The 24,547-nt window shown below is 39.4% G+C and overlaps 1 protein-coding gene across 1 annotated transcript; it reads left to right on the top strand.

Moving 5' to 3' along the window:
* Window positions 1-8,482: 8,482 nt before the first annotated feature.
* On the top strand, window positions 8,483-24,501 carry sptlc2b (serine palmitoyltransferase, long chain base subunit 2b). Its single transcript, XM_067482315.1, has 12 exons — window positions 8,483-8,763; window positions 11,208-11,402; window positions 12,147-12,301; window positions 13,042-13,190; window positions 13,344-13,468; window positions 14,449-14,542; window positions 14,662-14,767; window positions 15,848-16,067; window positions 17,914-18,040; window positions 20,856-20,991; window positions 21,240-21,369; window positions 22,399-24,501. Exons 1-12 carry the CDS (start codon window positions 8,620-8,622, stop codon window positions 22,510-22,512), a joined length of 1,695 nt encoding a protein of 564 aa, XP_067338416.1. The 5' UTR covers window positions 8,483-8,619; the 3' UTR covers window positions 22,513-24,501.
* The last annotated feature ends 46 nt before the right edge of the window (window positions 24,502-24,547 follow it).

Below are 24,547 nucleotides of genomic sequence, written 5' to 3'. Positions count from 1 at the left end.
TGCACTTTATCGTGTGCCTGACATTTTGACACTAGAGCAATAAATTCCATAGGACAAATGTCTGAATTTGGAAATAAATGTTCCTTCATCTTTACATGTGTATTTTTTACAATATTTGATCCACATATTTTTTAGATTATTTTTTTTCCCTAGGTGGACGGTGAACCGTATATGATAACTTCTTAGACATTGATTTCCCACCTAAATCTTAAACTTTTTTAAAAAATTAAAGAAAGAAAAAATCTACCAATAACATTAAAGGATTGAAATTTAAAATTAGTATTAGTATTTAAAATAGTATTTCAATGGGTGCCCTATAAAGGGTTAACTTAAGAACCAGGCTAAAACCCATGAATCCCTCACTTAATTACCTATACTCATGTGGAGAAGAGCTGACAATCTAAAAAGTTATCTGATTCTTGACCATTATAGGGTTACACCCATAGGTTGCTGTCTCCTCTCTGCACTTAGAGAAACAAGCTTATTGTGGTATGAGTGTGAGTGTGAAGAAATTCATCTGGCGTACCAGCTTAGGGTGTCTGAGTCATGTGTGGTCTGATTGTTAAAGGGATTTGGAAGCACATGCATGAGGAGGAAATCAGTGTACAAAAGACAAAAAATAAAAATAAAAAAAATTTTAATTTAAGATTTTTTTTAACTAAAAGTCAACACAATCAGTTTTTCTTTTCAACCCAGCACAGTTCCAGCAAAGGCTCCGACCACTGTTGGAAAGTTAAGGACAGCTTGGTAATAGTTCTCCGCTGAGCTCGTCTGCCTTTATGAATGTGCACAGAGGAAGATGAATGAGATTCGTATTCATGAAGGTAAGAGGAAATTGGTTCCTGGGCATTGCTCTTGTGTGCGGTTCGATGCAAACTGTGAACATATTGTGCTGGGCCATAATGGAATCCTCAGGTCGCAGACTGAGCCCATGATGGATAGCGCCTTATCTTTGCTTCACAAGGAAGCAAACACAGAAATAATAAACAATATTGAGTTGTTGCAGCACATCTTTCCACTCTTTGGACTTGAAGGAGGATAGCTTAGTTTGTTTTGTGATGCCTTTTATCATATTTACCCCTCCTTCCTCTCTTTGGTAGCAGCAAAGCAATAAGTTTGGTGATGAATGCCCCCAGTGCTACTGTTGACCTGTCAAAGATGGTGGCCAGAGAGAGATCTTATCTCACTCCATGAGATTTGTTCTCGTCTCTTTCAGTATTGAAAGCTGATCCTATAACAGAGGCAGCCATTTTCTTTTGTCAAGGAAACACACCCACACAAATGGAAAACAATGATCCTATTTCCTCTCTGCCAGCGGCGCTGTTCTTCATTCATACAGAGAAACAAGACCTTTGTAAGAATTAATAAACCGACGCACAAAGGCATAAATGTATTATTCTATCCCCTGTGTGTTTGCTTTCCTATAACTTTTTTAAATTTATTATTATATAGGCTGTTGTACTGGTGACCAAACCCCAATTAGTGATGTCACAGCAGGTGTTTTCCTTATGCTTTCAGAAGTTCCTGCTTTAATATTACTGACTGAACATTTCACTCGTCTGGTTGATTCAGATTACAAATGTATCCTTGACTTATACACTTAGCTGCACTACCCTAGGTTTTATAACAACCGGGGACCAAATGTAATCTGTTTCTTGCAAAGACAACCTCTCAAACTATATGCATCCTCGCTATTAACATATTTTAGCATCTTTGAGCTCATTGTTTTGGTTTTATTCATCCCTGCTGATCCTATGAATCCATTTGCTGTCACAACAATGACAAAAATCTCTGAAAAACGTACCGTGCTCAACCTTTTTGGCACCAGACAATAGACCAAAGCCATTCAAACATTTAACAGCTTCAGACGAACATTTCTGTACAGACCAAAACACAGCAAACAGTCAGCTGAATACTTGGCTTCTATTGTCCCAGAAGTGCGACACCAAATAAATACCAATGTTGCTCCATGTCTGCACAAATTTGCTAACCTGTAAATTTTTATTTAATATTGTTTTTCTGCCCCTTAATTGATGCTGCTTTAACATATTTAAAATATTCCTACCTGAACATTTAACGTTACACTCATGACTAATGTGCAGTTATTAATCCATAGTTTGAAATTATAGTTTGAACACAGGGTACAAAACCACAATGTCGGCAAAACTGCAGCAGTCAAACTGACACTCGCCACTAGCAGCACACACACCCGAGCTACCTGTCTTTTCTCTGTCACCCACTTTCTTATCATTAGTTCCTCATCTGTGCATACATAGGCCAGTATGCACTCATCAGTATACCTGCAGCATAGAAGTACAGTCTGCTGCTCATGGGAAGAATGGTCCACCTGTCAAGCTATCTGTCCTGCCTGTCTTACCTAAATCCTGAAGAATCCATCCTCCCCTCAGTGACTTTCTGTGTGGATCATCTATTATGGACCGTAGATTTAGACAGCCGTAACAATCTCTAATGGTTGTGTCAGTCAGAAAGTGGTCTACCTGCTGCACACTGGGAGCAGGGCCCGCCCAACCGTGGTGGGAGTGCACACTGACTGCTCTGGGATTTGCTGCAAACTGGTTGACGCCTCACCCAATATCTTCATCTGAGGAAAAGCCCGGGCCAGAGACAGTGTGGTTTCAATGGAAACATCTGGAAATGGGATCCAATAAAGTACCATCGCGTATCATATAATCTTTCTCCACACTGCACGGGTTTCCATTATTCCACCTTTAACTTGCTTTTGCGATGTCAAATGCAATGCTCTGATTGATACTTTGTCCTTGTGGGATTGTTAGAAACATCCATTGCAGACACTGAAACGGATCATCGATCGGGATGTGACTTGCATTTAGCCTGTCTGTGCATGAGTTTAATTCCTAGCAACGATTGTGCTCGTTCATGCTCCTTCATACGGTTACTTGTGTACTATTGTGATTTCATCATTTGTTATTTACCACATTTAGATGCCAGTGAAGTATGAAAAATAGCTGCTTGCCTAGACTTCCTCCCAGGCAGCGTTGGGTCTTTAATAGGCTGTCAGGGGGAATAGAAGGAGAGATTGATTCTCCTGATGATTTCATTAGATGACATCAAAGCAGGGAAATTGCAACAGAGAGTGGGAATACATCTTCTGTGAAAAGGAAATCATCTGCCATTTGAATGATACTGTAAGAACATCAGGAGTGACATGTAACCTTGTCAGTGGAGAATCAGTAATTATGATGTTTTTCTCAACAGGGATATTATGTTGGCGCATCACATCGGACCAGATAGCCACATTCATAGTTAATATTTGGTTTATGATGCAATAGGAAAGCTGGGAAACACTGACAGCATCTGGTTTACCATAAGACCCACAGGATTTATTAAAGGAATCAATATTAAAAAATAAATGCTTGCAATTATACTTGTTTGAATACCAACACTTAGAATTCCATGTGCAGATTAATATGCAAGGGGTCACCTGGATAAAGCTTTGCTCAAAGACATGCACAAAATAATAATAAAGTCAAACCTAACATGTAACTTTCCTTCCTATTTGTGCAAGGCAATATAACTTGTGGATATCGGGCCCATTTCTTCCAAAAGAAGTATGGTTGTTGCCCCCAACAACCATGTATCGCTTATACATTTGTCACACAAACTATATTGTGATATTACATTAGCCTAGGAAGTTGAGTTCTCTTTTCCAAATGGAAGCTACTTAACCAACTTGCTTACAGTCAAGCTGACAATCAAGTTTTGACTTCATTTAATGACTTTTTTGCAGCTCCCTCACTCTTAGGCCTGTGTGTCCCACATTAAAGTGTTCTTACTAAATGTTACTGGCAAGCGACCAGACTGTCACATCTCTCCACAGTGGGTAGTCTCATTATCACAGGAACTGACACCATTCAGTTTAATTTGGCGACTGGATATTTGTGCAAGGACCTTCACATGCACTATGCATTGGAATTAGGTCCTTTGCCCTCTTTGTCCAGTTATTCTAGATTTGGCCCAAATGATCCATAAATACAAAAGCATGTTTAGATTATCTCAGAAAAAGGTTACATCAGTTGCTGTCACTTCATCAGAACTCACAAAACTAGTTTAATTCCTGGTCATTTGTAGTCTTTTCCCATGAAATGCAACTGCTCATGGTAATATGAGGCTGTGGATTATACTTTATTGTAACTGCATGTGGCTGCATGTGAGAACAAAAATATAATCATTGCCACCAGGTTTCAGGTGTAAAACAATTAATCATTCAGAGGTTCTGTCTGAATGAATTGCAGTGATTCTCCCTGCAATGTCTGTATCAAAGAGAGCAGACCCACTTTCCATTTAACCCTGCCTCTGATCCTATTAAAGCTGGATCCTTATCACCATTATCAGGTTTGTAATGGATGGGAGCTCGACTGCCTGTGTGCACAGTGAAAAGGGCTGTTTCACTATTCCACACATAAGGTTACAGCCTTAAAAGGACACAAAAGGTAAGAACCTGAAATTTGATTAGAGGACCATCAGCTGTTATAATCAGTGTTCTAGTCATGGATGTCACACTGTGGGCAGCACACCAGTGCCACCAAACACTGAACTATAACCTGAGGCAACGGTGTAACCTCTGATTGTAGGTCTGTTACCACTCAGTGCTCAACCTTTGTGTAGCTCAACAGTGCCATCTAGGAGGTCAAATGTAGGAGTGTGTTTATGGAACTGTGGACTTGATGTTACTTTCTTTCAAAGGCTACGCAACACTTGTACTATTTCCACATGATCCTAATGTTCCAGCTCACAAACAAGCACATGAAAAGAAGGAAGGAAGGGGGCAGGTTCCTGCTCGCCTTACAAACAATTGTACCTTATCTGAGACACAGGCAAACATTGGGCCCGTGCTAATAGACACGTTTCACCAGACCACATTACCCAAACAGGAAAAGAACAGGAACTACAACATGGAGTTCTGCAAAATCCTGCCTGTGACTCCAGGAAACTCTTCTATTGCTGTTTGCTTTTTTTCAAACATGTAAGCTGGTAACTCTATCGTCGAAAAAAAAAAAAATCATAAGCCAAAATGCAATAAATACATTCTATTTGTGTTACAGGGGCAGCTGTAGCTTAGTTGGTAAGACAGTCGTCCACGGACCACAGGGTCAGTGGTTTGAACCCTGGTCCCTGCTACATGTTGAAGTGTCTCTGCAAGACACTGAATCCCTAACAGCCCATTCCCATCCCGGGGCGTGTAGAAATTAAGGAGGGTTGCTTCAGGAAGGGCATCCGGCGTAAAAACTGTGCCAAATAGACATGTGGTCAATGATCCGCTGTGGTGACCCTGAACTCACGGGATAAGCTGAAAGGACAAAAAAAAAAAAAAAACCATTGTATTTGTGTTACCTACTTTTTTCGCTGATACCGTTATATAAAAAACTGAAACAAACCACTGTTTTTATTCACATGTCGTGTCTTATTTGGTCACTTGGTCTCAAAGCAAATTGTCTTTCCATAAGAAAACTTGACAGGCTATCTATATCAGGGGATCAGTTATTTTGATTTGTGATGGAAAATTGCAAACATGATCAACTATTAAAGTTTTTGTACTAATTTGCTGCATATGAAAAATGTGACCCTGACACTGTGACCCTTACAAAGACCTTTAAGCTGTTGAATTAGGCATCAGCAACACCTCTGTGTGCAGAAGATAAGGTAAAGTTCCTGTTGCCACGGCTATCGCTTACATTGTGCTTAAGCCTATGTCTGGAAAAAAAGGTGTTAAATGTCTATCACATTTAGCTATGCAGGATGATAGATGGGAAATAAAGTTCAACCAATAACATTAAAGGTTGAGGCATAGTAAACATGTGTGGTATAAATAGAGGTTTTTGTTAAACATTGAGTTGAGCTTAGGATCATAAGAGCTTAGAGCATATGAGCCTCGAAGCTGCTTTTCTCTGTGTTCTGTATTGTTCCTTTCCTGCAAGAAATAAAATAAACAAATACATTTGGATCGATCCAGCTTCTTTATCAGTTTCACTCAAGGTGTCTGTGACCAGAGAGGTTGTTGGTTTTGACAACATTATTTCATTTATGTTTCCACTTACTTATTGATCAGTAGTTTGTACTTTATTATGTTTCTTTGGTGGAAGATTTTTCCTTTCTTTTCTACTTTTCATGCAAAGCTGTAACACAATTTCCCTATGGGACCAGTAAAGTTGTTTGAATCTTGAATCTTGAATGATTCCTATCTGGATTTCTAGTTCTTGCTTATTCCTTGCCTCTCTTTATCCCTTGCTTTCATACTGTTTCTGTTTCTATCGCCTCTGTGTTTGTTTCTCTTTAACTGTTTGTTAATGGCACGCTTGGGTTATAGGACAGAATGGTGGTGGAGTGGTTAGTGCTGCTGCCTCACAGCAAGAAGTTCCCCAGTTCAAATCAATGGGCTAGCTGCAGTCCTTCTGTGTGAACTTTATGTGTTGGGCTGTGTGGGTGTGTTGTTCCTTAGATAGACTGGTGACCTCTCCAGGGTGTCCAATGACATCTGGGATAGGGTCCAAGCCCCCTTTGACCCTGAACAGGATCTTCTTCTTTCTTTTCCTTTCGGCTGTTCTCTTTCAGGAACAGCCTCCATCTAACTCTGTCCTCTGCATCCTTCTCTCTCACACCAACTAACTTCATGTCCTCTCTCACTACATCCTTAAATCTCCTCTTTGGTCTTCCTCTAGACCTCCTGCCAGGCAGCTCCAACCTCAGCATCCTTCTATTATACTCACAGTCTCTCCTCTGAACATGTCCAAACCACCTCAATCTGGCCACTCTGACTTAATCATCAAAACATCTAACATGAGCTGTCCCTCTGATGTCCTCATTCCTGATCCTGTCCATCCTCGTCACTCCCAAAGAGAACCTCAACATTTTAAGTCTCTTCTTCAGTGCCACTGTCTCTAAACCATACACCATCTCTGGTCTCACCACTGTCTTGAACACCTTTCCCCTGATTCTTGCTGATACTCTTTTATCACACAACACACTTGACACTTTTCTCCACCCGTTTCAACCTGTAGCTCTGAACCAGTGACCTTAATTACTTAAAGTCCTGCACCTTCTTCTCAAAGATGGGATTTGAACCCGCTGTCTTCTACTTCTCAACCCAATGCTCTACCACTGGGACAACAGACACACATGTATTCTATCTTGCTGCGGCTAAGCTGAGCAGACCTCCACCTCTCTAGATTTTCCTCCACCTGCTCCCTGCTCTCGCTACAGATCACAATGTCATCTGCAAACATCATAGTCCATGGAGATTCCTGTCTAACCTCATCTGTCAGCCTGTCCATCACCAGAGCAAACAAGAAGGAGCTCATAGCCGATCCTTGATGCAGACCCACCTCCACCTTGAACTCCTCTGTCACAGCTACAACACTCCTCACCACCATCTATAATACAATGATAATATTGCTGTTGGTGAGATTTTATTTTCAATCCCATTAAAAAATTTAGGGGAGGTTTTCATTTTAAGACCATTTAAAGCAATTTCGTCATTTTAAACTATACTAATAAAATTGTTATACTTCATGGACTTTTTTTTGATACACCCACCCACTAATTACCAACCCAGGGATTCACCTCAAAGACAGCCTTGACCTTTGTTATGGATCTTCCGAGCACAGGTTCTCACCTCACTGGAAAAGAGCTTACAGCTGACGCCTAGTCAAAGGTTATTATGGGTTATTACCATGGGCTGGGCTTGGGACGGCCCACAAAGACGAGAGGGTGCCGCCTAGCAAAGAGTGAGAAGAAAACAGAGGCTCTCACACCGGTCTGATTTTTTAAGATTTTGTTGGTTGTATGGATGGAGGAGGGCCTGGTGACTCAGTGATAGGGCTGGGATGCAGAACGCTGCAGGTTCAAAATCCACCCCACCAGGTGTGCCCCCACCCAGCCACCAAGAGCGACCCTGTTGCCAGTCCTGAGCCCGGGTAAAGTGGTCAGGTTGCGGTAGGAAGGGCATCCGGCGTAAAAGAACATGCTAAATCAATGTGCCCAACATGTTCCTCTGTGGCGACCCCCCCCCCCGAAGGGTCAAGCTGTAAGCTGCTGATATTTTTGTTGGCTGTATGGATGGAAAATATACATGTGGAAGCAAGAGTGAGGCCACAGGCAAACGCTGACGTTATGATTCCAAGTTCGGCAAATGTACCACCTAAGTGATTGATATTACCAAACGGAATGAGAACATCAGCTTAATTTGATGTATTCAATGATTGATTCAAAAATGTTAATTATTTAATTTAATGACTTCATATTTATTTATCGGTCTTAAATTGGTTGAAATTTAATAAATAAAAAAGTTTTACACACCGTGAGAAACTAGTACAAAGCACACGTTTTAGTTTATGTCATCTCCAACTCTTGTTAGAGTGATTAAGTGTGTATACATAGACGATCTTCGTACTGGAGTAACACCATTGGTCAATGAAACTGCACGGGGGCGCGGATTTCCGGCAGGCTCGTGCGGTCACATTGCAGAGTGGGCGTCTAAAACATCATCTTCCTCAGCTCATACATGACTTCGCCGTTAACGTTACTTTACTTGGACCACTTGAGATTGTAATATTTTTTTTCAGTCGCAGTCGGCCGAGGAAGATGACGGAAAGCTCTGCGAACAAGCTGCTAAACGGAGACACTTGTCACACGACCTCAAATGGGAAAAAAACGAGTAAAAATGGCTTCGTGAAAAACCACTGCCCGTTTCAACAGCCACAGAAGTATCGTCGCCTCAGGAAGAAGGTAAGGCCCAACCGTCTGGTAGCCGACACGGCAGGGTAAACAAACGTAGCTGGGTTTGGCACTGTGTGTGAGGAAACCGTGTCGAATAAGAAACCACTGTTAGCTCGCTGTCTTCCTTAATTTTCCATGTATCTACGCGTTGTAGCCATAAACTGGTATGTTTTATTAGCATTAAGACAAAACGTGGGAGTTGTGACTGTAGACAAGCGACAACTAATAAGTAACCTGTGTAACATGAAGGTAAATAGTTGAGCTTATTTAGCTTAGCGTTATATAATGGGATGTGTCCGTTATGTCGTAGCCTAGCGGCTTGTCCCAATGCGACATATTTCAAGCTAGTTGTTGCTAGTTGCTAACGAGAATTTACTTTCGTTTATAATCCGTTGTTTAAAGAAATATTGGTTGCTTATCATACTGTTTGTATTATTACACACTTTAAATTTAAATCGTAACTAGTAGCTGTGGGAACGCTACACGTGCTTTGTCTTTCAAACTTTTTGCTTAAGTGCTTTTAAGTCACCTGATCAGTAACTTTACACACTGGCGTTTTGGCGCTTATGTGCATTCAGTGACGTTACACCGGCGTGGTTTAGAATTGGTGTTTCTGCTTTTACTACCGGATACCGACATTTATTCTTTCCCGTACCGCTAATCTTCAAAGATGCACAACTACTACATACCACAACTACCTGTAGCCACTACTACACTATACCGTGAACGCTTTCTGGAATGCGGACAGCACAATGTGGCACACAAATCCCTGGTTACATTGCCTCTAGTGACATAAATAGTTTGAAGAAGACCGATGCCCAGTCGTGTTATTACTGAGAAGCTGACTATCTCCAGCGAAATGACACTGGGAAATGTCTTCAGGCTGTCATGGGTGTGGTCCTTCCAGAGTGGAATGAAAAGCACAGCAAACAGCGAATGTACATGTGGGAAGTGGTGGAGGTGGAGTACACATATGCCTTTGTTTTCTAGGTTTAAGAAAGAAGAGAAATTCTACAACCGCACACATTATGTAATGAAATTGAAGTACTACCCTTCTGATACTTGAGAACATCACCTTCTAGACATGCAACAGCATTGATGTCAACATATACTGGATTTACACAATTACATTCACATGTTATGGCTGCCATACCAATTACATCCTTATGCTACAATCTCTTAATCCGGTAGAAGGTTGGGGCAGAGCTGCAGGCCACATTACTGCTGGCAGTGGTGTCAGATGTTGGTTTTATTCCCAGTGGAAATGGGGAGTGTGCATCAAATGGTTTTACCATGAGTGATTTATTCATTCATTCTTATATATCTTATGTTATCCAGCCATTTCTACCTGTGCGATTGGCCCAACACAAATGAGACCGTGTACAGCATTTATCAGTAAAGTTAGTATGCAAGGTGTTCATCTGACCCACTGCAACTTGGGGTTCAGTGTCTTGCCCAAGGACACTTCAACACCTAGCCAGGACTGGGGATCAAACCACTGACCCTGTGGTCTGAGCCACCTGATTATCTGGGTGAGGACACACTTTACTTATTTTTTACTGTTTCAGGCCTAATGTGAAGTCTACATTGTGTGCAAGCTTCTCATACATTGTATACAATGTGATATGATAATCCGAGCTGCAGCATGAATATAAGTAGATTTCCATTGAGGGTATTTGTTGGATGTTCTTCTTAGTACAGTACAGTACAGCAGTCTTTTTGAGTGGGGAACTACGATGAAAATCTCTTTCTGTTCATACGTCATAGCTAGGGTTGCTAGTCTTTTGATACATTTCCTTGGACCTTTAGAGAGAGCTACCTGTTTGGCTGGCTTTAAACAAAAACACACACCAACCACACATAATGCAGTGTTCTCTTGTTCCCTGGCTCAGAGGTATTTCTTGGAGAAGCATGACTGGTCACATGAGGTATCGTTGCTAAGCTGCAGGGCAGAGCCTGTAATGAGTGACTGCACTCATTTCTTTAGTGTTTTTTCTAGACATCCAGTTCACAGTGTAGCTTGCAATGATGCTTTTATTTTTTTATTAATTTTGTGAAACTCTGTCAATGTGTGACCAAGTTCATATGGCCCCGTAATCCAAGATCAATGTTGCTATTCATCAAATCCTATGAATTAGAACCCAGACAGGCTACATGTCAGTTTCACTGCTTACTGGTCCATGGGTCTGGAAATTGTTAAGTCTCCTCAAATAAATGTGTTTTGGGGAACCTTTCTTACTCTCTTTCCAAGAAAAGCACATTTTTACTCCGATAAACCGTATATATTCCATTGTGAAAAGAAAGTGGTATGAGCTTCATACTCCTGAATCTGTTCATTTGGGGGTTTTTTTATCTACTGTAGAAGAGGTATAAAAATGTGATTATTAAATTTGTAACTCTGATATGTCCAAACTTTTATGTTTTTAATTGTTTTAACCCCCCCCCCCCCACAGAACCAAAATGTTTCACACAACTCCAGCCTGTACAAAAAACCCTTTGTGGAATCCTTTGAGGAAACCCCTCTACTGGTGGCTGTTCTCACATACATGGGTTATGGCATTCTCACCATCTTTGGCTACCTCAGAGACTTCCTCCGCCACTGGAACATTGAGAAGTGTCACGTGGCTCGGGAGAGGGATGAACAGAAGGTAATCAGTATTCAAGTAAACTTTTTTTTGTCCTTTCGGCTTATCCTCTGAGTTCAGGGTCGCCACATCGGATCATTGGTCCGCATATCTGCATGTTGATTTGGGACAGTTTTTACGACGGGTGCCCTTCCGGACACAACCCATCCCCATTTCTACTGGGTCTTGGGACCAGCACGGCTGGGGATCAGGCTGTGCTGTTCGGCTTGAGTGTCTTGCCCAGGGACACTTCGACATGTGGTCTGGAAGAGCAAGGCGCAAACCTCTGACCCTGTGGTCGGTAGGCGGCCACTCTACCAACTGAGCCACTGAGCCCTTTATTCAAGTAAACGTATTTTTTAAATAAGATCAAAAAGCTAGTTAAAGCTAATTGAATGTTGAAAGATAGAAGATTACTTTGGTCAAAGAAAATTTCATGTAACTTCATTCAGACAAGTCAGACGGCCTTTCTTAAAGATCCTGCCTCATTCATGTCCCAATGTTGCAATTCTTTCACCATCTTTCTCAAACCTGTTATATCTGGTTTGACTGTAAATGCTGACTGTTACCCTTGACTGCCATAAATCCTGGAACACACTAAACAGTTAAAACATTACATAAAAAAAATAAAAGTAATAAAAATTCTTTCTGTAAAGAGCCATCATTTTACATGTTATCTAATGTAGCTGATTAGCAAGTGGAGAATGTTGTTTTTTTTGTTTGTTTGTTTGTTTTGTTTTTTAATGGTGATTCCCATTTCCTCTGCAGGACTTTGTTCCACTCTATCAGGACTTTGAGAACTTTTACACCAGAAATTTATACATGAGAATCCGAGACAACTGGAACCGACCCATCTGTAGTGTCCCCGGCGCCAAGATGGACCTGGTAGAAAGAGTTTCCTACGACTACAATTGGACCTTTGAGTAAGTTGCTTTGTTGTGAGTGTGTGTTGATTTCGGTTCAGAATTATTTTTTGAATCAAGGTTTTTTACATGATAGTTACTACCCTAAATATGTGTGTTTGTTCTCCTCCTATCGTCACTTCAACTGTATGTTTAACTTCAAGGCATTGACTGCGGTTCTGGTAAAAGCATTACGTAAGCAATGATTCAGATGCTTATGTTGTAAGGGCAGGAATCAGTCACCTGGCACAGTAAAGAACCACCATCCACTAACAAAGATCAGCCCCAAACACACAATTTTACATACAATAGCAGTATAAATAAAACTATATATTAGTAAAAGTGGGAGAATTTATTTGACTGGAAAACTACTGAATTACTACTTTTGTCCAATTTTTCTTAATGTTATTCCTCAAGGAAATAGTTTGTTTGTTTTTTGTTTGTTGGTTTGCTTTAAGGAAAAAACACATACATTAATCTACAAAAACATTGATCCCAACAGGACTAATAAATCTAGCCTTTTTGGAACAGTTTGAGAGTGAATTAACACCTGCTGACAAAATGGTCTGATAACAGTAAAAGCTGTGTCATATTAATATTTCTGTCACTAGTATTTCTTGGCAGAATTATTTGACAACAAACTATTTTATATTGTCACTTTCTATCACTGAGCAGAAAACTGGCCAAGCAACCAATTGAATGTAATTAGGTTACCACTGTTGGCGTAGAGCCACAGCACCAATTCTCTTTGTGTCTCTCAGGCATACAGGCAAAGTTGTTAAGGACGTCATCAACATGGGCTCATACAACTACCTCGGATTTGCTGAAAACACTGGGACTTGTGCTGATGCTGCTGTTGAAGCCACACATAAGTACGGAGTTGGAGTGGGAAGCACTCGCTGTGAGATGGGTATGGTTTAAAAAAAATAAGATAAAAATAAGGCAAAAGTTTACCTGTTGCTAGTGGTGTATTTATTTTTAGGCCTTGGCTTAGTGTTTGGTGAAAGTTACTGTACACTGATGGGCTGAATGATTGTTTAAATGATTTTGGTAATGTTTCCAGGAAACCTGGATCTTCACGAGGAGCTGGAGCAGTTGGTTGGCAGGTTCCTGGGTGTTGAGTCATCCATGGCTTTTGGGATGGGCTTTGCAACAAACTCCATGAACATTCCATCTCTCACTGGAAAGGTGGAGAATTATTTGTCCTTTTGGTGTTTTGTTCTCCCAAGAATATCCTACCCTACTTAATTTGAATACTAATTTATATTTTTTGCTTTTGTAGTCTCACTGGCCCCTGTACCTATACGGTAATTAGAAGCAAGTGCTTACAGTTTACAGTAAAGGAAAGGTATTGTTTCCTGTATGAGGTGGAAACAAGCTAATCTTTCAGATGTATGGCCAAACAGTAAAGAGTTCAGACTCTTCTACAAACTACCATTTTACAGCCAGAGTTTTCAGAAAGTGTTTGGCTTATTTCAGATGCTGTTGCTTTAACTGCAGGACATGCCACTCCTTACTTGCTCTTGTCTTCTATAGCCAACGTCACTTTAACAGGAAGAATTTCCTGATAACCACGAGTAAGAAATAAAAAAAACTGTCCCTTTATTCTTTCATCATTGTGTTGTATCATATTTCTGTGTTGTGTAACAAACTAATTTATTTAATAACCAGAGGAAATCTTAGGGTTTGTTGAGTTTAGATTAGGTGTCTACAATATTTATGATAATTATATAAAGGAAAAAAAATCCTGAAATTATGCTGGATATGTGTGACTTTAAGAAAAGCTTGTGCTCTGATTGAGATATTTGTTATTAACAGGTTAATATAACTTTAAATACCAATTTGACACATGTAATTAGGAATCCCTAATTTTTTGTGTATTATGTAGTTAGAGTAATTTTTGGCAAGCAAAAAAGTCTGTGTCACCCTGTTTCACCCAAGAAAAAAACATCCGAAGATTATTCATTAAAAACAGGTCACAGAGCGTTACATGGTCATTGCTCAACACTGAAAATTTTCAGATGTGAAACACTGGATGTACTCAGATTTGGTAAACAACGGTTAACTAATATTTGACCTTGGGGATAATTAGAGATTTCCTCTAAACATAATCTAAACTCTGTAACCTGTGTCAGACATAAATCAATTTTTTTTCCTTCCTGTTATAGGGTTGTCTTGTCCTGAGTGATGAGCTAAATCATGCATCGCTGGTGCTGGGTGCCCGTCTGTCTGGCTCTACAATTCGGGTCTTCAAACATAACAGTGGGTGACTTCAACAAACTAGCACCTTTGTAACCGAGAATATTTTGATCATCAGACGGTAATGTGGATATAGCATGGATGTTGAGTGTGTTTTATTCATAAAACCCTTTGTATTGTAGACATGCAAAGCCTGGAGAAGCTGCTGAGAGACGCTATTATACACGGCCAGCCAAGAACCCACCGACCCTGGAAGAAAATTCTCATTGTCGTGGAGGGTATATACAGGTATACAAAATAATCTGTCATCTTCCACAAGCATGCATTGTATACTTAAGCACAGAAAGATGTGAGCATGAAAACTAGCCTCACCTTGACCACACAATACTATAAAAACATTTTTCTGTTCCTATACATTTTTTTTTTCCCCTCTGAGTATTTCAAGGTCACAGCTGTGTAACATTACATTGTTTCCTGCAATTTACTTGATACTCACAGTTTTCTGAGTGAGGACCCAATAATCTATATATTTAGCTAGACTAGTAGTGCATTTGTCACTTTGTTCGTGAACAAAATCAAGATAATTTTTTTTAATATATAGATGTAAGTGTTCCATCATTATTCTTACATTAATCTACGATGCAGATGGTGAATTCAGTGCTTACATAGCATTTTGAGTCAAAGCACTTTACAGTGCTGCTTCACTTTGACCCATACACGCACGCTCAGAACACCATTGGTGGCAGCGGCTCTGCAAGATCTTCACCTGACTGACTAGGAGCCACTTGGGGTTAAGTGTCTTGCTCAAGGACACTTTGACATGTAGCTGGGAGGAACCGGAAGTCAAACCAGTTTAGCAAACCTAATGATTAATGCAGCCCATTTCATGACTCAAGCAGTGTTTCAGGAGATTAGACAATTAAATAAAGCGTTTTCACTATATTCACAGCTCTCCCTCTATATCACTTTGTTTAAATATAGAACATAATGGTAATTGTCCATTATGGCTACTGTCCTTTAAGCTTAATGTATTCCTTGCTCTTAGAAGTGTACTTACTAAAGGGAATCAATCCTGTTGATCAATATAGTTCATAGAAAAACTGCCAGACATAATGAATGCTCTTTACTAATGCAGTGTTAATGGAGTTTTGTTTCCACTGGGATTTTGACAGCCAATACTTCAGCCTCTAAAATGGACAGTCCTTACACACACTTACACATAGACTAAGCAACGCTTAGGTTTAATTGGTGGATCAGTTGCTCGCCTGTTCCTATGAACACAGTAGCTTTTTGATGTCTTTGTTGGAGAATCTATATATACTATATATGTAATTTTTTTATTTGTTTATTTTTTGGGGGGTTCTGAAGTATGGAAGGTTCCATTGTACGTCTGCCAGAGGTCATTGCTCTGAAGAAGCGCTACAAGGCCTATCTGTATCTGGATGAGGCCCACAGTATTGGGGCCCTGGGGCCTAATGGCAGAGGAGTGGTGGACTACTTTGGCCTGGATCCTAAAGATGTTGACATCATGATGGGAACATTCACTAAGAGCTTTGGTGCTGCTGGAGGTTATATTGGAGGAAAAAAGGTTAGTGAAGCTGTATACAAGATAATCTCACTGTCTGTAAGGTCAGACAGTGGAATCTGAAACCTCTGTTGTAAGGGAAATCGCTGGAGTACTTTGATGACATCCTACATGAGCAATATCCTACTTCAGTTTTGATATTAGTCAGAAATGTTTACTAGCAGTCAGGAATTTAGGTTTTCCTTTTTTTTTTTTTTTTTTTTTTTTGGAAAGGATTTTATTCCATTTACACTTTCAGTCTAAGCCATAGTAGAACTGTAAATTCACGCTACTTTAAGTGGCCTAGGTAGCTAAACCTAACCCAGAGCAAAATGTAGAAATACAAAGCAATAAAACACAAGATGGAACTACATCCTAGGCAACACTTAAAAAAACAAATTCCTGCAGTGTTTCACACAGAATTTGATTAGAATTGTGTTGGTGTCCATGTACATGTGAGGGCCTGTAACGCGTTAGGGCACCACAGTGAATTTTCGCTACTGAGTTGATTTAGTTAAGGGTTATTGTATATTTGTGCCAAGGAGGTTCAGTGTAAATCCTAAAGATGTGTATAATGTAAAATATAGCAGAAGAAATGTAAACATCGATTGTATGCTACTTGTTCGTATTTACATATTAACAGCCTGCTGATTTTGGCACACCCTGTTTCCCAACAGCTACTTGCTTCAGATAGGTTGCTGAAGGTTCTGATTCAAAATTATGATTCGATTTATTTATATATAATATGAACATTTTAATTAGAATATTCTAAAAATGTTGCAAAATCAGCTGGTGGTTTTACTAGCAAAGATACAGTATCTTAACTCTGGTTTAAGAGTTACTTGGTCTTTGGTTGTTCAGAGTTGGTACAGATTTATAGTTTTTACCTCGTATAGACAATCTTTGGCACAGGCAGTGGTGCTCAGAGGAAAGTGATAACTCACACCACATATATACAATCTTTTGCACAGACTATGTAAGAGTCTCTTTCTCCACTAATAATCAGAGAGCACACACATTAACGGTGTGTTTCATTTGTCCTGTCACCAATTAAATCATGGAAGTAATGTTACTGTTAGGTGGTCTGAGCTGCTGTTTGATATATTTAAAAAAGAGTGTTCAAATACACTTGGGTGGCCTGCTAAAGTATGTTGTATGTGTGGGGAAATGCTGGACTAGCTAAAACATTTTTAATTTTTTTTTATAGTTCTGTAAAATATTTGGACACTTGGTAACAATGAGGAATTAACCCATTACAGTATCCCTAGTAGAAACGGAGGTATTTATTTTTAAACCAGCAGTCACTAATAGATGGAACGTGGTCCGGGTCTGGACAGGACAGACTATGGGTCCTGACCAAGAGCTGGAACCAACACATAATTGAGTTTTTATTCAGTTTTGGCTGAGATTACTTTTCAACCGGCGCTACTTGGCAACAGGGAAACAAGGCACAAATTCCTTTTGAAAAACATTACCCAATAAATTCAGCAATTTGGAAAACAAGCAATCTTAAAGCCAACTACAATATGTTACGTGTTCTTAAAGATGTTCAACTTTACTGTTACCAGTTAAAGGCTCAACCACTTTAAGTTTTTGTTTTCAATTAAACTTTAATTACTTTTTTTCATTTTTGTGCAGTCAAGTGTTTGTTCTACTTGAAATGTTGAAACTTGTTGTAATAGAACATTTGTTTTTACAGAAGCAGAGGCTAAGCATTTATATTTCTCTGAATTGTTATCTTCTTCCTTATATGTAACATTATTTTATTTATTAATTTTTCCTGCAATCACTGTAAGGACTTAGAACTGTCTTTGTTGTGTCCTGTTGTTATTGGCAAATAAGAGCAACTTAAACCTTGTTTCTCTGTCAGGAGCTAATCGACTACCTGCGGCACCACTCTCACAGTGCCCTGTATGCCACCTCCATGTCGCCTCCTGTGGCTCAGCAGATAATCACATCAATGAAGGTCATCATGGGAGAGGATGGAACCACACTAGGTAGCTGTCAGAAAACTCTAAGCACTAATCACTTTAAAGCTCATGTGTTTATTGACAGCAGGGTTGTGCAATGAGTGCAGAGCAATCTTGTTCAAAAGGCTGCTTCAAGCAGAATCCATTGTCAAAGAGAGAAGACAAGGAGATTATAGTTGTGCTAGTAAACATGGCCACATGATGGCAGTATAGACCTGTTACTCTGATTAACTATTCATTACAACAAACTGGAGCCCTGCAGCTAAGGCCTGGTTGACAGACCTTTATTACTTTGGCTTTCTTTTTATTTCAGCTCACATCAGCATGGCCAGCTGTTGTACTTTCACTCTTCCATATTGGGTGTGTTGTTTTACCTTGAAAATGTTTCATTCCAAGCCAAGTGATCAAGGTCTTTTTCAATAACCCACTGGCAATCATTTGCCAATAAAGGTGTGTTCAACAGCCTTATAAAACCTTACGGCATGTGTGTAAACCCATTCAAGATATGATATAAAAAGGTACAAGTCCGTTCCTTTCACTCTACAGTCAAACGTCACTTTTGTTTTTGTTTTTTGGGAAAATGGCTGCTCTGACAGTATTACTTTTTAGGTTAAACTATTACTTTGGATAACATGTTCTCTAATACCTTGAAATAGAAACAGAACTTTTGGTGTCTCTTTAGCAAGCTGCTTTGGTCACCAACTAATCTTCTGATCATCACCTAAAGCCTGATCTTTTCAACATGGTTTTGCCTATTTGAATGCTTCTCTCTAGTCTCCTACTGTCTTTATCTCTCTGCATGTGCTTTTTTAGGAATTAATAGGTGGACACCTCCTTGCCTCTCTCTCTGATTCAGGTCAGGCTGATGAAAGTCTTGAAGGAGTGGTATGCTGACTCTTTACCCTCTCCTTTTATGGCTTTCAGATGTGTTTTTCCTTGTGTATGTGTGCTTCTTTGCCTTCACACTGGGCACAAAGCAGCATGGTGCTTAGAGCCAAAGATCTGTGCATGTCAAACTCTGTTGGACTCATCTTCTACACACAAACATACCACAGTCTTGTTTTTCTTGCAGGGCAGAACCTTTTTACTCTCTATGAAGTTTGATTGATGAAGTCTCCCTCAAAATGCGGACATAAGATCATATTACCTTGCTTTCCACTCATTAAATCATTAGCAAAAGGAATAAACACCTGCAACAGCCCTTATAGTATGAGCTTTGTTCAGGTCATAAAGTCTTTCCCCAGACCATTTCTTGGAAGAAAAGAAAAGCTAGACTGATTGACCTTGCAACTTATCTCAGCTTGACAAGTTTTGCTTGCAGAAAACTAACAGTGACAGTCTGATTGGTTGCAGCCGTGTCACTGTTTGAAATTCAAGCCTTTGATAGTTCAGACACTGATGTGAAGTTGAAGTGACAGTTGAGCTGCCTGCTAATAGTTTGTTTCTTCCTCTAGTGGTATAGGCAGCTGCTCGTGGTTCCCAGCACCCACCTGCATCAAAATGGACATTTGTTGTTTGAAGCTGTGATCAATCAAATATGCGGATGCAGCATTAGAGCACAAATCAGGCAAAGCTTTCTCAATACAAAAAGAATTTTAAAGCTTTTGAAAGGAGAACTGTCTGAATATTGTTTACTTTTTTGCTAACTTGATCATTCAGGGCTGAAAATAACTTGATTTATTATCTGTAGGGGACAAAAAAGACTTTGTTGTGTCTCCTCTGTTTTGCAGCACAGCCAGGCAGATGTTTGTTGCTGTTTACACTTTTTGCCCCATGGCTATTTGTATTTTTTTTTTAAGATGTAGTCTGTCAGGGCTGGGCCTGAGGATTCTGTTCCAGAATCCACAATTTACTATATGCTTGTAACTGACACAGGACTAATTCCTGCGTTGTTCCTGAACCTGTACCTCTTGAATGTACAGGAGAGATTTGAACTCTTGTAAGAAATTTCTTTGGACATGCTTTTGGTACTTAAGTAGGACTTGCCTTATTAACTGTGCTTCTTTTACTCCATGTTGGTTCAGTTCCAAAACGTTACCTTGGGTTTGTCCTGTCAGATGATATTCATGGTCTGCATTTTATAACACACTAACTAGAGGAATGCAGATATCCTCAGTTTGAGAAAACTTAGCAGTCCATGCTGTCTCTTTGACTGGGGCCTTTGAACAAGAGATAATGATAAAATTTTGAGTCTTAAAATTACAGATAAAGTAGTAGAATTTTGTAATTTAGAGCACTGGCACACAGCAAAGGGTTTTTCTCTCCAGCTGATAAGACCTCTGCACATGTAGCCTGTAATTGCGAGGTCACCAGAAATCGTGTACTGATAGCAATCATACAAGTTTAAGTTGTCTTTTCCTAGTAGTCATTAAAACTAGCAGAGTGAGGGGAATATTAATCAACAGCAATCAGCAACACAGACCTTATGAAAAGAGGTGTAGTCAGGCACGAAACGTAAGTAAAACCACCTGTGTGGGTGTAGCACGAGTAAGAATGGGCTTCAGTCAGAGCCATGAGATGTTGTTAGATAGACGTTCAAGGTTTTATAATTGTAGCAAAAAAGTAAAAATCTATCACTTAAGTAATGTAAGTAAATGTTTGAATCATAAAATTAGTTCGTAGTATGTTCGTTCAGTGTTTTGCTACAGTACAGTAGTCAGGCATAATGGGCCCCCCAATACATTTTGGTACAAGTAGAAGTCACCATAATAACTAAATTGTTATCTTGCCAAGCTGGATTTCAGTAACAATAACATTAGGCTTACCGAAAAGTGTTTTCCTAGGTTGTAAAAATACAGATGTGAAAAACCTTATAACGAGTATTTTGCTCTGACTTTTCCAGGGGCTGATCGGCTCAGACAACTATCGGAGAACACCACCTACTTCCGCAGGAAACTCGATGACATGGGCTTTATTATCTATGGCAATGATGACTCGCCTGTTGTGCCCATGATGCTCTACATGCCTGCCAAAATTGGGTATTTAAGTCTCATCTATTGTGGATTACATATAAATATTCGATGCTTTAAATACAGGAACAAGAGTAATTATAACTGCTAATAGGAGGAATCTTCAAGATTTTTTTTAACACTAAGCCGATAAGTTTTAATTTTAACTCCTTTTCCAAATCAAATATGACTGTTAAGTACAATAGCATTCAACCTGTGATGAACAGACTGTAGTTTACCCTTCTGAAGAGTTGGTCAATGTTGTTGTTGCTTTCAAGGGCCTTTGGTCGGGAGATGTTGAAGAGAAACATTGGCACAGTTGTTGTCGGCTTCCCAGCGACACCCATCATCGAGTCCAGAGCACGTTTCTGTGTGTCGGCTGCCCACACCAGAGAGATGCTTGACACAGTAAGTCATCCAGCAAGCTGTCCTTAATATAACCAAAGTCCCGTACTTCACCTTTTTATAATAATAATTTTAATAATAATATTGCAGTTAGGTGAATGTATAAAAGGAATCAATCAACCTTTTTAAATGTCAATTGTTTTAAATTTTTTTAAATATATAAAAATTAAGTATAAGAAGTGAAAAATTCCAATGAAATGCAACCTGTTGGGACAGATGCCAAAGCTAGTTTGTGGATAATCAGAGCCCTTACATTTTTACTGAATGCTGTCACCACTGCAACTTTATTTATCATCTAAGATTTAAAGAGAAAGATGCATGTAAGCTTTTCTCAGTATTTCGTCGTCATAGCTGATTTGTTCTAAGGGAGGTTACTAGAAGTCTGTTATTTATTGCTTAAGACTTCATTTTTTTCTTTAACATGTTCCTGTTGAATATTAAAGACTCCCAATATGTCCTTTTATTATAAAAGAATGTAGAAGGCCAATCGCTCATGTTTCTTTAAGCACTTCTGTCACTCAGAAGGCACCATTCATTTTACTAGGCAGCATGTCAGCACCATTTATAATAGTCCATTTAAAGGGCATCAGTTTGCCTATGTAGAGTGTTTCGAGTAGCCGCTTTTTCCGTCTTTGGAAAAGCCAACCCTCACTCTTTCTCAGAGAGAAGGAAGGTAAATTGTTTCCAGGTGGGCTGCACTGGTGCAGTGCTGATACAGTCTCTTGTGGAAAGAAGTGGAGTTTGTACTCAGATGTGGTTTATGCAACAAGCCTTCTGTTCACCTTTGTTTTAAGAGCCCCTTAACTTTGCCCCTCTGATATGTCGAAAGTTTAAAAATCCAAGTCCAATCCAAGTGTAATCAAGGTTTCACTTCATTTGTCACCTACAAAAGCAATCCTCCTTTAAATTGGGTCACTTACATAGCCAAACCTCCAGAATGAGTAGATTATCTTCACCTAATTATGATAGACCTACAGTACATAATGTTACTTTTGATTATTGTTAATAGAATTCTTCCTGTGTCTCTGCCAGGCATTGCAAGCCATCAGTGAAGTCGGCGACCTCCTGCAATTGAAATACTCTAGACGTGAACAGCCTCTTCCCTCACTGGGGTGGATGCCTGAGGAAAGCCTTCTTCAGGACTGAGCCATACTGTCCGTTTCCTGTCATTCCAAGTCCGCTTCCCTAACTTGCCGTTCCTCCTTACTCTACCTTTGTCTTAATGTACCTCTTTTTCACTTCTCTCATGGACTTCCCAGAACCCAAATCTTCTTTTCTGGTTTATCATTGATTTGAAACATGCACACTAACATTGTTCATTAACATGTGTGCAGTCTGTGATCTGTCCAGCTCCTTCATCGATAGCTTGGGAGGACCAAGTTACCTTTTTTTGTTTGTTTGTTTTTGGTTTGTGTGTGTGTGTGTCTCTATTGTTACAATGTGCATCCAGAGCCTTTTGAGTTTGTCCTGTGACTACATTGGTCTAATTTCAAGTCTTACACCTGTGTGCACATGGAATGTGTACGTTATTTGTGCAATAGTAACAATAATGTGGAATTTATTTTTAATTCCAAAAACCTAGAGCAAAGTAGGCTAATTATTGGTATGAGCTCCTATTTGGACAGAAGGAAATCGGATCATAGCGGTTGCTATGATGCACACACAAAGAAAATATGTAAATAATATTTATCCCAACTTTTGTGATACTGCCTTAGGGTAGCATCCCAAACCTCAAAGAGATACATTATTTCACTGGAGTAACATAAGCACGTGTTCTCCATATGTATTTATCGGATGACTTTTTTTCTAATCGCTTTTACTTGAACAGAGAGTATAGAATATTTGGTTCTTTCCCTAACCAAAGGGTATATATGTATGTGTAAATATATTTTCTACATTTACTTTTAAAAACGCAAAGCGTGTTACAGAAGAAGACATTTAACAAGGAAAGAATCACAGGGAGCAAGTCTAAGGAATATTTTTTACTACTTATTTTCTAGAAATATTTTTCAGCCTTATTTACTGTTTACACCTGTACTCAAATAAATTTGAGCCCGGTGTCTTTAACATTTCTATAAGCTAATGAGCTACACATGTGATTGTCATATTTCCACTGAGTCCTTCTCACTCAAGTGCTTTCATGTGAATCGGCATCAACACCTGTTTCTGAGCATGACGGCTGTTAACTTAGATCTGTATGCATGAAGATGATGCTGCTGCCAAGCTGATCGGATGTACAGACAGCTTTATATATTTAAAATGTGTTTTTTTTTTTTCATCTTTCAGATGAATTTTTGAGAATTCTTCACTGTTATCTGAAAGGCAGCTTGAAACGTCCACGTGTAAGGTGTTTATTTTAATTGACTAAAGTCTTAACTTTCAGTGCAGCACTACTGACAGGCATTGTAAATGCACAGATGAAGTAGTCACTGAATTTTTGTTTGGGTATGTCTTTTTTTTTTTTTTTTTTTGTTCATAATTTATCGTCTGTGATCATCTGGAATTACATTCCATATCAACCTACTTTTCGTGAGTGAGTGTGTGATCACCCCAAACCCCACTGTCAAATGACCTGTTGTGTCTTTTTAACTGTACAGCCTTTAGAGATTAGTCACATTTTTGTTTGAGTCATTCAGTATTGTTGTTTTCTCACAGAAAATGGCTTGAAAATCACTCAGTGATGCATTTTGCTTCTAATAAACCTAAAATCTAAAGTTGGGACTCTTGACTGTAATCTGCACTCTTCAGAAAGAGCTCTATGCTTATCATCTCACTTTCCTCTACAGCTGTCTCTAGCACAATGCTGTATATTAAGTCATTGTGTTTTCGCCTATGGAGGCAAAAATGTAATTGCAAACAGCAGCATGACTGTTTTTGTTTCAGCCAGGTTTCCCCTCATTGAAGTGGAAGAAATAAAAAATCCAGTGAGTATTCAAACACAGAGTTGCAGCTCTGCGATATTTACCATTGCAAACTGCTCTGCAGTAACCACTGGAAACATGCTTATCAGTGCTTCTGCCCTTGGACTTGTATTTGGATGGAAGATAAAACCACTTATAGGAGTTTGTAAAGCCACAATGTTTGTTGACTATGCTGTTGATTGCTGCAAAGATTAAATCACATTCTTTCTATCGAGTTCTGGAATTTGTGTTTATTTGCAGCAGTCACACGGACTCTAGTC

The sequence above is a fragment of the Channa argus genome, chromosome 17, assembly GCF_033026475.1.
Source record: "Channa argus isolate prfri chromosome 17, Channa argus male v1.0, whole genome shotgun sequence".
Classification (NCBI taxonomy): Eukaryota; Metazoa; Chordata; class Actinopteri; order Anabantiformes; family Channidae; genus Channa; species Channa argus.
This window is presented reverse-complemented; position numbering and strand designations above follow the sequence as displayed.

What these genes read in the sequence shown, in the direction of transcription:
- sptlc2b (XM_067482315.1), top strand. Translation starts at nt 8,620, where the DNA reads ATGACGGAAAGCTCTGCGAACAAGCTGCTAAACGGAGACACTTGTCAC. An exon ending in GGGAGAGGGATGAACAGAAG is followed by an intron (nt 11,403 to 12,146) that starts GTAATCAGTATT and finishes TTTCCTCTGCAG; the next exon opens with GACTTTGTTCCACTCTATCA. An exon ending in GACTACAATTGGACCTTTGA is followed by an intron (nt 12,302 to 13,041) that starts GTAAGTTGCTTT and finishes TGTGTCTCTCAG; the next exon opens with GCATACAGGCAAAGTTGTTA.